Raw genomic sequence first — 12,101 nt, 5'->3', positions numbered from 1 at the left:
TGGGGAATACTGCTGTAACCTTTGCTTGCAAAGGTATTTGTAAAGCTTTGAATGGGGGCTACTGCCATTTAAATAGAAAGGAACAAAAGGGAAACATTGTTATGAAGAGGATGGTGATCAATTGTTCTCCACATCCGCTCAGGATAGGACAAGAAGTAATGGGCTTAGTTTTCAGCAATGGAGATTTAGTTTGGACATCAGGAAAAAAATTCTAATTATAAGGATAGTTAAGCTCTGAACAGGTTACCTGGAGAAGTTGTGGAACCACCATCATTGGAGGTTTTTTAAGAACCCCTTGGACAAAGACCTGTCAGGGATGGTCTAGATTTACTTGGTCCTCTCTCAGCACAGGAGGCTGGGCTAGAGGTCCCTTCCAGCCATACATTTCTATGATTGTGTGAACAAAGAAAATCTCCATGGCTTGGCACTTGTGGTAGTGAAAATATACAAGGCAGATACAGGTGTTCTGCTGCTGATGGTGACCACGTGCCACTCTGGGCACCCAGGCTTATTGTCAGGCTAACAAGAAACGGGATTGTTAGTTTTTTAAAACATGGTTTGGGGTTTTTTTAAACTGAATGTTTCTGCAGTGGTGAACCACTGAGAAAAACCAAGTGTGACAAAGTTTTAGTCTTGGTCGGGAGACTGGGAGACAGATCCTCGTACCTTGGGGCGTTTGGCTTTATTGCCTGTCATCTTTACTGCAGGCTGTTTGGGGACACCTGCTCCCTGGTGTCTCTCTCCTGCTTCCAGACCCCTCAGCGAATCCCACATGATGAAGCTGTCAGACAAGAATTCAGACCTGCGAAAGTTGGGGATTCCTTTGGACCCACGTAAGTACCAGCCTTAGAGGAACAAAGTGACATGAACTGTTTTTTAACTGGTTTCAGAGTAACAGCCGTGTTAGTCTGTATTCGCAAAAAGAAAAGGAGTACTTGTGGCACCTTAGAGACTAACCAATTTATTTGAGCATAAGCTTTCGTGAGTTACAGCTCACTTCATCAGATGTATATCGTGGAAACTGCAGCAGACTTTATATATACACAGAGAATATGAACCAATACCTCCTCCCACCCCACTGTCCTGCTGGTAATAGCTTATCTAAAGTGATCATCAGGTGGGCCATTTCCAGCACAAATCCAGGTTTTCTCACCCTCCACCCCCCCACACAAATTCACTCTCCTGCTGGTGATAGCCCATCCAAAGTGACAACTCTTTACACAATGTGCATGACAATCAAGTCTGGCTATTTCCTGCACAAATCCAGGTTTTCTCACATGCCCCCCACCCCCATACAGTTTGGATGGTCAGTTTGGATGAGCTATTACCAGCAGGAGAGTGAGTTTGTGTGTGTATGGGGGTGGGGGGGATGTGAGAAAACCTGGATTTGTGCAGGAAATAGCCCAACTTGATTGTCATGCACATTGTGTAAAGAGTTGTCACTTTGGATGGGCTATCACCAGCAGGAGAGTGAATTTGTGTGGGGGGGTGGAGGGTGAGAAAACCTGGATTTGTGCTGGAAATGGCCCACCTGATGATCACTTTAGATAAGCTATTACCAGCAGGACAGTGGGGTGGGAGGAGGTATTGGTTCATATTCTCTGTGTATATATAAAGTCTGCTGCAGTTTCCACGATATACATCTGATGAAGTGAGCTGTAGCTCACGAAAGCTTATGCTCAAATAAATTGGTTCGTCTTTAAGGTGCCACAAGTCCTCCTTTTCTTTTTGTTTTTTAACTGTTTCTTATTTAAATGAGGAAGTGGTGTGAAGACACCATTGGTTTTCCCCTTGAGGGACACAATGAGCTCCGTGTGTGAGGTTTACTCCCCAGGTGCTGCAGATTAATCAGTAGAACTGTATGCAACATGTGTGTGTATACAGTTCTTTTCTACACCTAAAGATATCTTTATCACCTTGCATCTTGAGGTTGCTTGTAGACATATTAGCTAATCCTTAGAAACCCCTGATGAAGTAGGACAGAAGATATTTAATCGTCTCTGTTTTACATTTGGGGAGAAAGTTATGCATGGAGAAGTTAAGTAACTTGAGTGAGGCCGCATGGCAAGTCAGTGTCAGAGGCAGGACTAGCCTGCGAGCCAGGCACTCTGAAATCTCTTCGCTCAGCCTTCTACCTCACTCTTTTGGATTCTTTCAGCTCCATGTTTAGGACTTGGATTTTGATTTATGCCTTGGGCCTATCAGCAAATCTCCAGGCAGAACAGAAGGTCTGTGATAATGCTGGGGCAGTTAAAGGAGTTATCATAAATACCTCTGTCTTGGGTGTTTATAATTTGGTCATAAAAATAAACTCCGGACTAAAACTTGACCCAAGATCTCTGGAAGCTAATTAGCTGTCTCTGTCCATCCAGAGCCCCTGTCATTCAACTTGACTCCCCCGACAGCTGTCCGTGTGGAATACTTCATGTTAGACTACGGAGGTGCGGGGAGTGGAACTTTGAGACTTGGGGCTTCATGAACTAGGGTTGATTTCATCCCTTTTCTCCCCTTCTGAGGCCTTTTCCTGCCTGGTGGGTAGCTGCTCTATCCCTGCAGTCACAATCTCCTCTGGTCTCACCCCATGCTGGTAATGTGAGACCCCCCCTTTGCGTGCCTCTTCTGCTTCCAGCATGGCAGCTCCTTTGTCCTCCTGGAATTGCTACCTACAACACTGCCAAGCCCTGCTGCATTGGGGAATGCCATGGAAAAGGGAGCTGATCTCAGTGTCCTGTTTGACCTGCGCTGTCAGAGAAATCTACTGCTAGACAGCTGGCTGAGATGCCCTGGGTCTTTGGGGACCAAGGTGGAATGTGTGGGTGTCTCAGTCCAGTTCCTAGGTGACAGGTGTCTGTACTGTAAAAGCGCCTCTAAACTTCCCCCTCCTTGGTGACCTTCTGACTGACTGAGCCATGGAGAACAAACTGCCCATGGATGTTCCTGGCGCATCTGGCTTGATGTGTATGGGTGGAGGCAGAGCGTGGGGTGCTTGTACTGCTGCTGACTATGCCCTATTGTATCTGATCTATACAGAGCAGACCTCTGTCTGTGGGGCTGTCAGCTGAGCATCTTTCACTCTTAGGAAAAAATAAAAGCAAGCCCTGGAGGGATTGTCTCCTGTGTGTGTGTGTGCGTTGGTGTCTGTACATACTGCGTGGTTTCCCCACAGACCTCCTTAGAGATTCTACTGAGGCGGTAGTGTCCTGTGCAGGTTAACCTTTCATAGGGAAATGCTTAATCATTAATGGCTCAACATGAGTTCAGGAGTGTATGTGCCTGTCTTTTTCAGGTGGTGGACCTGCTGGTTTAAAGTGGAGCTTAGCATCCCCAGAGAATGGGCGGGGAAGGAAGTGCATCTCCTGTGGGAAAGCGATGGGGAGGGGATGGTGTGGAGGGATGCGCAGCCAGTCCAGGTAAGAGGAAGTACATGTGCCAATGCTAGATCTTCATTAGAAGTACATCCTGGGCAGTGCTGCAATCAATGCTGTTTCCATGATGTGTCCTCTGTCTCAGCCCTTTATAACGGGGCTGTAGGAATGCCCTGCCATTTGTTACATGGTTTCAATCAGACTGGATTTTAATTTCCTCCTAATTATATAGCGCTTTTCCCTGTTTTCTGAGATTTTTAATGCAATAGTCCTGACCATTGGTCTGTGGCATGGAATACCCATGGGATTGGTGTTCACACTGGGGTTGCAGCAGCTCTCCAGGAGAAGCCAACCCTTTCCACAATGTTTTTAGTGTGTGTTTGATGAGGCATGGAGACATGTCCTAGGGGGTTTAAGCAAAATCTTCATTTAGTGGGGTGCTGCAAATACTCTTTGTACTAGTTCCATAGGCAAACAGTGAGCACAATCTCAGTACACAACTCCATGGTAATCTGCCATGTGTCAGAAGGGGCCCCTCTGCTGATATGTATCAACAAGCCGTGGGTTAGTGATTCTGTACTGATGCAGAATGGCAGCCGTTCCCATCGGACCTGTTAACATCTCTGATGTGAGTGTTATCATGGAGCTATTTTAATGTCCCTCCTCCCTGTCCTGAGACACAGGGTTTGACTAAAGAAGGGGAGAAGACCAGCTACATCCTGACAGAAGGCCTCGAGGAGGCGGAGCCTCACAGGTGAGCATTGACACTTGCTGAAATTCAGGGAAACCCCCACCCTGAACTGGTTGGAGGGGCCATGAGGCACTCTTGGCACAGCCACAGCACGCAGGGAAAGTGCCCAGGCCTCCCTGTTCAGAGCTGTGTGAAGACCAGTGATGCAGCATTGTCACCCATTGGCTGCTCAGCTCCTGAGGTAACGTCAGGCTGGATTACAATGGCAAGGTTTATTGAGTGCTGTGCTTCAGGGTGTGAGTTGCTCACTAGCTAGGATCAGAAAGAAAATTGTCCCCTGTGGAACAGTGTTGCGGAGTTAGGGAGGTGTAGTATGTCTGTCTCTGAAGCACTGGCCACCATAAGAGACGGGATACCAGACTAGACAGGCCACTGGTGTCTGGCCTGGTCCAACCGTTCCTGTGCTTTTGGCAGATCTTGTTTCCTAGTCTCCACGCAGAGAACACAGTGAGTTGGTCATTGATCTCTGGTGACTTCTGTTTCCATTTTTCTCATTTCTACAGCCTGACTGTCTATGTGGAAGTTGCTTGCAATGGTCTCTTTGGGGCTGGAAAAGGCAGCCTGATTGCACCTCCTGACCCTGACAAGAAGTTCACCCTGAACAAGGCGGAGCTTGTGGTCTTCAACAGGGATGTCCATGAGCTGCTGGTAGATTTTGAGATACTTGTGGACATGGCCAAGGTAAATACTTTAATCTTCTGTCTCTTTTATTCTCCAGCTCCTCTACCTCCCTCCCGCCTCCTTTTTTCATGTCTTTCCCTTGATTTAGCCTCCTTCCCCTCAGCGCTCCAGCCTCTACCAAAAAGACCAAGAAGATTTGCCATCGTAGCTTATGTCTCCTTTGTCTAATCATGCCAGCTAACATCTGCAGCCTCTGAGTTCCAAAAAAGCAAGGTGCAGACACTAGGTGAAGGAAACACCACCTTTGGGTCTGTATTGCATCAGGCTCCACGTGTCATTGGTAGAGGTGGGAAGTTGGTAGGACACGGCTAATGGGCTGTCCACATGTGCAGCATGCTGTTCAGCATGCTGTCCATCACCTCGTATAGACACTCAGCCTGTTCAATATAAGAGTTGCTGAGCTCAGCGTCTATCTCTTCTCACTCTTGCCCTCCCTCAGCTCCTCGGGGAGGAAAACCAGCGGAGCTTCCAGACCCTGTACGTGGCCAATCAGATGGTTAACCTGCTTGACGTCACTGACCCCTCTACCTTCCCTGCAGTGCGTCAGCTCGCCTCTTCCGTCTTCAGCCAGAAAAATGGAGAGAGCCAGCACACTATCCACGCTATGGGCCACTGCCACATCGATTCTGGTAAAAATGAGTCCAGGGGATGTGTCCTTACTGAAATGTCTGTGGTTAGTAGGGCTGGCCAGTGACGCTGGATTCTGCCAGAGGGGAGCGGTTCTCAGGCGAGCAGGCACTGAGCATTCTGTAGAAGTGATGCTCTGAGCCTCTAGGGGAAGGGACTGGGACATCCCAGCCATCAGCTACGAAATGTACGTAGCCGTGTCAGCCTGGCTGGAGATGGTGATTTACCACAGGGCTGAAAGGCATCCTTGCCAAAGGGGCATGTCAAAGCCTTCCATGCCCATTCCTTACTTCCTTTGCCTGGCCCCTAGATTTCAAATTCCCAGTGGGGTTTTCTCTAGTCATGCTATTGTGGGGAAAGGAAGTGAAGCATCCAGGACAGGCAGCCGCCCCGTGAGGTGGGGACTCCTCAGGATTTACAACCGTGCTTCAATCCATTTTCATTTTAATAGTGTGATTTTTCCCATGTCTTCACTCCCCGCAATAGTTGATTCTTGTAAAGGCAGCACAGTTTGGATCCCGGATGAGTAGGGCCCTGCTGAATTCACAGTCTATTTTCGTGAATTTCATGGTCGTAGCATTTTAAAAATCTTGAATGTCACGATTTCAGATATTTAAATCTTAAATTTCCCGGAGTTGTAGCAAAGCATGAATATGTACTGAAAACCGGAAAAATACAAACCTGTAAAGCCCTTAAGTCAGCGTTTCTCAAATTGAGGGTCCCAACCCAAAAGGGGGTTGCAAAGCTATTGTAGGGGTGGTCGCAGTATTGCCACCCTTACTTCTGTGCTGCCTTCAGAGCGGGGTGGCTGGAGCATGGCGGCTGTTGGACGGGTGCTGAGCTCTGAAGGCAGCGGCGCCACCAGGAACAGCGCAGCCTTCAGAGCTGGATTCCTGGCCAGCAGCCGCTGCTCTCCGGCCACCCAGCTCTGAAGGCAGTGCCACCAGTAGCAGCAGCGCAGAAGTAAGGGTGGCAATACCATACTGTGCCATCCTTACTTCTGTGTTGCTGCTGGAAGTGGCACTACTTTGAGACCTTGGTGCCTGGCCAGCGGCTGCCGCTCTCCGGCCACCTAACTCTGAAGGCAGCATAGAAGTAAGGGTAGCAATACTGCGACCCCTATACAACGGGCTTGAGACCCCCTTTTGGGTTGGGATCCCCAGTTTGAGAAACGCTGTGTACTTGTATATACTTTTACCCTATGGTATAAAAGAGTATAGTATAGGGTAAAAGTACTCAAAAGATCGGATTTCACGGGGGAGACCAGATTTCATGGTCTGTGACTTTTTTCACGGCCGAGAATTTGGTAGGGCCCTACAGATGAGGCTCAGTTGTGTCTTTCCAGCCAGGGGAAGGCAGCACACAATGGGCACTGGCAGGCTTCAGGCTGTGTGTGTATATAAAATAATGGCCATTTAAAATGGAAAAGCCATGTGGCCACGGTGAGCTCAGCCTGCTTCTGTCCCTGCAGCCTGGCTGTGGCCATACGAGGAGTCTATCCGCAAGTGTGCTCGCAGCTGGGTGACTGTCATACGCCTGATGGAGAAGAACCCGGAGTTCACGTTTGTCTGCTCACAGGTGAGTTGGCGTCTTCTGTCCCGAGGTGGGCAGCAAAACTCCTGGAGCAAAGACAGGAGGAAGGTCAGTGCATATTCTAAGGAGCATGGTAAGTGGCTGGGAGGGGGGCTTCTATGCAAGGGACTTCTCTATCCCTAGTCTCCAAGTTGCTTCTACCATGCTCCCAAACCCAGATGCCAGGTGCAGATTTCAGCCCAAGCCTCCTGCCTGGCAGCAGAGAGCTGTCCTGCCAGGTCTGGGACCAGTCCTATTTGCACTGAGCTCCAATGCCTGCTGAAAATTTAGGTTTGCAGCTGCTGTGAGCCAGAAGCTTTAGCCAAATTGGATAATCTCTAGAATAATTTCCATGTGCTTCTTGGCTCCGTTTTCTTTGCAGGCCCAGCAGTTTGAGTGGGTGAGGAACTGGTATCCTGGGCTGTACGCTCAGATTCAGGACTATGCCAAAGAGGGACGGTTCATACCTGTTGGTGGCACTTGGGTAGAAATGGTAAGATCACAGCAGCCCTTCTGCACCACCCTCTGAGTCTTCTCTATAACAGATCAGTTACTGAGTCTCAGATGCCTTCTTTTAACATGTTTTTCTGCTCAGACCCTCAACGGGAACCATGAGAGGGGTTTTGGAACCCAGACCCTGGCCCGGGGAGCCCTCCCTTCTGGAAGTATAACCCTAACCCTACCATTTGGAACACTAATAGTACCTGAAGACCACTATCTCAGACCCCTACCCTTTGGGACATTAATCCTAGCCGTTGGGGACCTAAATGTATCCTGAAGAACCCTATACTCTGAAACCCTAACCTTCGCCAGGGGAGTCCTTTGCATTGGAAACCTAAATATAGTGTGGGGAGTCCTTTCTGTTGGAACCATAAGGCTACCTTGGGGATCCCTACCCTGTGGAACCCTGACCCTAGTTTGGGGAGTCGTATCATCTTGAATCCTAATGCTTGCTTGGGCAGCCCTGTTACCCCGGGTTTTCAGAACCCACAGCGCTGCAGTGGTAACTTAACTGTTTCTCTCCAGGCAGCGTCAGGAATAAATCAGTGGGGACACAGCTCTTCCATCTGATAAATGATTGGCACAAACGAGTGCTTTTACCTAAAACTACTTTTTTATGAGGTCTGAAGCGCGCACACATCTAAATGCTTCAGCAGTAGGGCTAGAGCATTCCAAACATTTATATTTACCCAAAGTCTGAAATGGTTTCGAGTGATAGCCAGCCAGCTTTCCGGGGGCCCTTCTGTCCAGCTGATGGGGAGTTTAGGTATCAGCTCCTTGCCTGAAGAAAAGCTTCCTCCGACTGCTCCAAAGCATGCTTTTTAACTAAACTCTTTATAGATTTTCTCCAGACAAAGCGCATAACTCACAATAGCCTCTAACAGGCTAACAATTTCCCTAGCAACAGCCAATAACAATTCATTATTCTCCATATAAGCAAAGCAGCTTCAGCCAAAAAAACCCTGATAAACACAGACAACCAGAATCAGGGTCAGTTTTCCATGTTTCCCTCCCACACACGCCTTCCCATGAATCTGTCCTTTCACTTTTATCTATCCCAGCCAGTAAAACTGCAGCTTGCAACTGTTTTTGTTCTGTCTGCCTAAGCAAGGCCAGATTATTCCTATGTGGTGTCCTCGCTTCCAGCTTATGGGGGGCTAAGTGCACAAGATGGCTGCGAGTTATATCAAATCCTGTTCTTTCACAACAGCCCTACCCTGGGAACCCTAACCCTCGCCTGGGGAGTCCTCTCCCTGGGAACCCTAACCCTAACCATTGGGGACTGTTGTCCATTTAAACTCTAACCCTAGCCTAAGGAACCTTATCCTCAGGAACCCTAACTCAGGTGAACCTTACCTGTTGGAACCCTAACCAGGGGAGGCCTATCCTCTGGAACCCAAACTTGAGGAGCCCTACCCATTGGAACCCTAACCTAAGCTTGCAGAGTCCTACCCTCTGGAACCCTACCCTTAGCTTGGGCTGGCCCTACCTGATGGAATCCTAATCTGAGTTTGGGGAGCCCTATCTCTGGAACCCTAACCCTGGCAGTCCTACATTCTGGAACTCTAACCCTAGTTTGGGGAGCTCTACCCTCTGGAAACTTAACCCTAGCTGGGGCATCCTATCCATTGGAAATCTAACCCTAGCTTGGGGAGCCCTGCCCTCTGGAACCCAACCCTAGCTGCAGGACTCCTATCCATGTGAACCCTAGGCTTGGGAGCCCAACCCTCTGGAAGCATAATGCGAGCTTGGATAGTCCTACCAACTGGAATCCTTACCCTATTCCAGGGAGTCCTACCCTCTGTACCCCTAACTCTAGGTTAGGCAACCTTATACCCTGGAACCGTAACCCGGTAACACCCTCAGCTGTATTGTCAACACAGCTCTTCCCTTTCCCCAGACCCTGTCGCCCTCCCCCACCCCTCTGGAGGGTGTGTCAAGTCCATACATGACTGCAGTGTCTCAGCGGGGAGCTGTATGGATTGGGCCTGCCATGGGGTGCATGCTACTGGGGTGGCCACTCGCCTTTCTCTGTTGGCAAGGGGTTCGGGAGATCTGCACAGAATGCCTCAGGGCTGCCATTGTTTCCCAGGACGGGAATCTTCCCAGTGGTGAATCAATGGTGCGTCAGTTCCTGCAGGGACAGCGGTTTTTCCAGCAGCAGTTTGGGAGGCTCTGCTCAGAGGTACGTGTTCCTCCTCAGTGGATCCTCTACGCGTTCCCTCTCTGTGTGTGGGGGAGGTGATGCATGTAGTCCCTTCCAGAGCTGATATTCCCACTGTCTTTGCTTCATTCTTGGTGGGACACGCTCACTTAGGAGTGATCTATCTAAGGTATGTATGTGGCCCATCACTGTGGTATTTGAGTTCTTTCGATCCCTTTTGTATCTATCCTCATGCGCCCCTGTGGGGTAGGGCAGTGCTGCTATTCTCATTGTACAGGTTGGGGAAACTCAGTCACAGACAGGCCCAGTGACTCGCCCAGGGTCACACAGGAAGTCTGTGGCAGAGCAGGGACTTTATTCCAGGTCTCCCAAGTCCTAAACTAGTGCCTGAACCACTGGACCATCCACAAGAAACTCCAGCTGGAGGCTGCTAGGGTCTTATATATATTAGTGCAGTGTACCTCTTCCTACTCCCCAGTATATAGGCCTTGAGCAGTTCATATAGCACGTACTACCTAGCAATATTTCCTCCAGGCTGTGGGGGCCCTGTGCAGGGCATTTGGGCCACAGTGATACGTGGCTGACTGTATGGGGTATCCAGAATTTGGGCCTGTTCCCATCTCTGCCCTTGAGATGTGTGGAGAGATAGGTGCACCCGGATACATTGTCTGAGAGACACCTGAGCAGGTGACAGGGTTGTGTTTCTCTCTCTCTCGCACACTCTCTTCTCTGCTCCCAGTTCTGGTTGCCAGACACTTTTGGATACTCGGCCCAGCTGCCCCAGTTGATGCGTGGTTGTGGGATACAATGGTTCCTGACTCAGAAACTCAGCTGGAGCCTGGTGAACACCTTCCCGGTGAGCTGGGCTTTCCTGCTGTGGGTGTGTGTGTGGGTGTGTATGGGAATCTGCCCAGTGGGCTCGCGTGTGACCAAACTTCCTACTAGCTGAACTGTTCCTTCGGCTTTCTGGGCCTAAGCCCTCGTTCAAAGAGCTCACCAGAGCTGTACGTGAGACTGACTGGATCAGGTAGTTCATAGCCCATGACAAGAGAAGATTTGGTTACTGATCACATTGTGGTAAGGTGCTGAAGTATGAAGCTGACAGCTTTGAAAAGTTAATGGTGGGCAACCAGAAGTTTCCTTTCAGTAGCTCCCTGGACTAATGTGCCCCACTCTGGCTGTCACTGTGGTGTCCCCCTGTGAGGCTGTTATAGACTCCCCCTTGGTGACATTTTGCTCTCTTCCAGCACAGTACCTTTTTCTGGGAAGGCATCGACGGCTCCCAAGTTGTGACCCATTTCCCGCCTGGCAATTCCTATGAGCTAAAAGGTCGAGTGGAGGAGGTGAGCGATGTGACATGGTAGGCAGATGGGTATGCATCTGCCTTTCTGTCCCAGTGTACCCAGCTTGCAAGGGAATGTCACCGCCATCTGGGCTGTAAGCAAAGGCTGTTGTAGGGGAGCGCCACATGGCGAGAGGTGGGGAGAAGGTGATAGGACGAGCAGGTGGGGGTTTTAGATGTTCAGAGTAAAGCCCAGATTTGTCTGTCTGTGCAATGTGTCAGATCCTTGAGTTTTTATAATTAGCGGCATTTTAAAGATAAATCCACAGGGGAGTGGGGAGCTGATGAGTCACTGCAGGAGGGCTCTCAACTTCTCCAGCTTCTCCTGTCTCCCTGGGCCCTGGTGGATGTGTCTCGGGAGGCAGAGCTGAAAAGAGAGTGAACATGGTGAGAAGACAACAAGCTAGTGCCTGATCTTTACGCCTGCAGGGCTCTCCTTGACTATGTGAGGGCCTGACACTACGTGTCATGTGTATACGTAATCTCCTCTAGATGCTGAAAACCATGAACAACAACAGAGACAAAGGCCGTGTGAACCACAGCGCCGCTCTCTTTGGGTTTGGAGACGGAGGAGGTGGCCCGACCCAGAAGATGCTGGACAGACTGAAGAGAATGAGAGACACAGATGGGCTACCCAGGTCCAGGGAGAGACTGCCTTCTCTTCTCGTGTGTCCTTCAGAGCTCAGTACCGACTGCTGACTCCTGAAAGCTTTCTGCTAACCCCTTTGGTCCTAGCGTTCTGGAGAGCGGGGCTGGAGGGAGCTGATGATTCATGGCTGGGGCTGTTTTTCCCACTGGCAATCCATCGACTCATGCTAGGGAAGGAACCACAGGGCTCCTCGTTCCCTCTGCAGTGGGCAGCAGCTGCTAAGCCTGTCTTGTCACTATCTGCATTTCTCCCCCATAGGGTTCAGATGTCCACACCTGACCGGTTTTTCTCTATGCTGGAGAAGGAGAAGACCCAGCTGTTCACCTGGATAGGAGAACTGTTCCTGGAGCTGCACAATGGCACTTATACCACTCAGGCCCAGGTTACCACTTGCCCGGGATGGGAGGGGAGATAAGGCAGTGGGTGGAAACTATCTAGCTCAATGTTAA

The 12,101-nt window shown here is 49.7% G+C and overlaps 1 protein-coding gene across 5 annotated transcripts in view; it reads left to right on the top strand.

The window, feature by feature from the left end:
• The window catches only part of MAN2C1 (mannosidase alpha class 2C member 1), a 30,474-nt gene that overhangs the window by 1,567 nt on the left and 16,806 nt on the right, over positions 1-12,101 (top strand). For 3 of the 5 annotated variants that reach the window (XR_012153947.1, XM_073303451.2, XM_073303454.1), the window contains exons 2-13: positions 708-833; positions 3,287-3,410; positions 4,043-4,119; positions 4,620-4,797; positions 5,237-5,426; positions 6,896-7,002; positions 7,379-7,489; positions 9,590-9,682; positions 10,401-10,517; positions 10,909-11,004; positions 11,496-11,641; positions 11,911-12,034. Coding sequence is in view for 4 of the 5 variants with exons in the window: in XM_073303451.2 (XP_073159552.1) it covers positions 708-833; positions 3,287-3,410; positions 4,043-4,119; positions 4,620-4,797; positions 5,237-5,426; positions 6,896-7,002; positions 7,379-7,489; positions 9,590-9,682; positions 10,401-10,517; positions 10,909-11,004; positions 11,496-11,641; positions 11,911-12,034 (1,489 nt within the window). In the remaining variant the exon portion in view is untranslated. The remainder of the gene's footprint in view (positions 1-707; positions 834-3,286; positions 3,411-4,042; positions 4,120-4,619; positions 4,798-5,236; positions 5,427-6,895; positions 7,003-7,378; positions 7,490-9,589; positions 9,683-10,400; positions 10,518-10,908; positions 11,005-11,495; positions 11,642-11,910; positions 12,035-12,101) is intronic. The other 2 variants (XM_073303452.2, XM_073303453.1) reach the window with 1 other exon arrangement.

The sequence above is a fragment of the Lepidochelys kempii genome, chromosome 10 (genome assembly GCF_965140285.1).
Source record: "Lepidochelys kempii isolate rLepKem1 chromosome 10, rLepKem1.hap1, whole genome shotgun sequence".
NCBI lineage: Eukaryota > Metazoa > Chordata > Testudines > Cheloniidae > Lepidochelys > Lepidochelys kempii.
The sequence above is the reverse complement of the archived record's forward strand: the minus strand, read 5'-3'. Positions and strand labels throughout refer to the sequence as shown.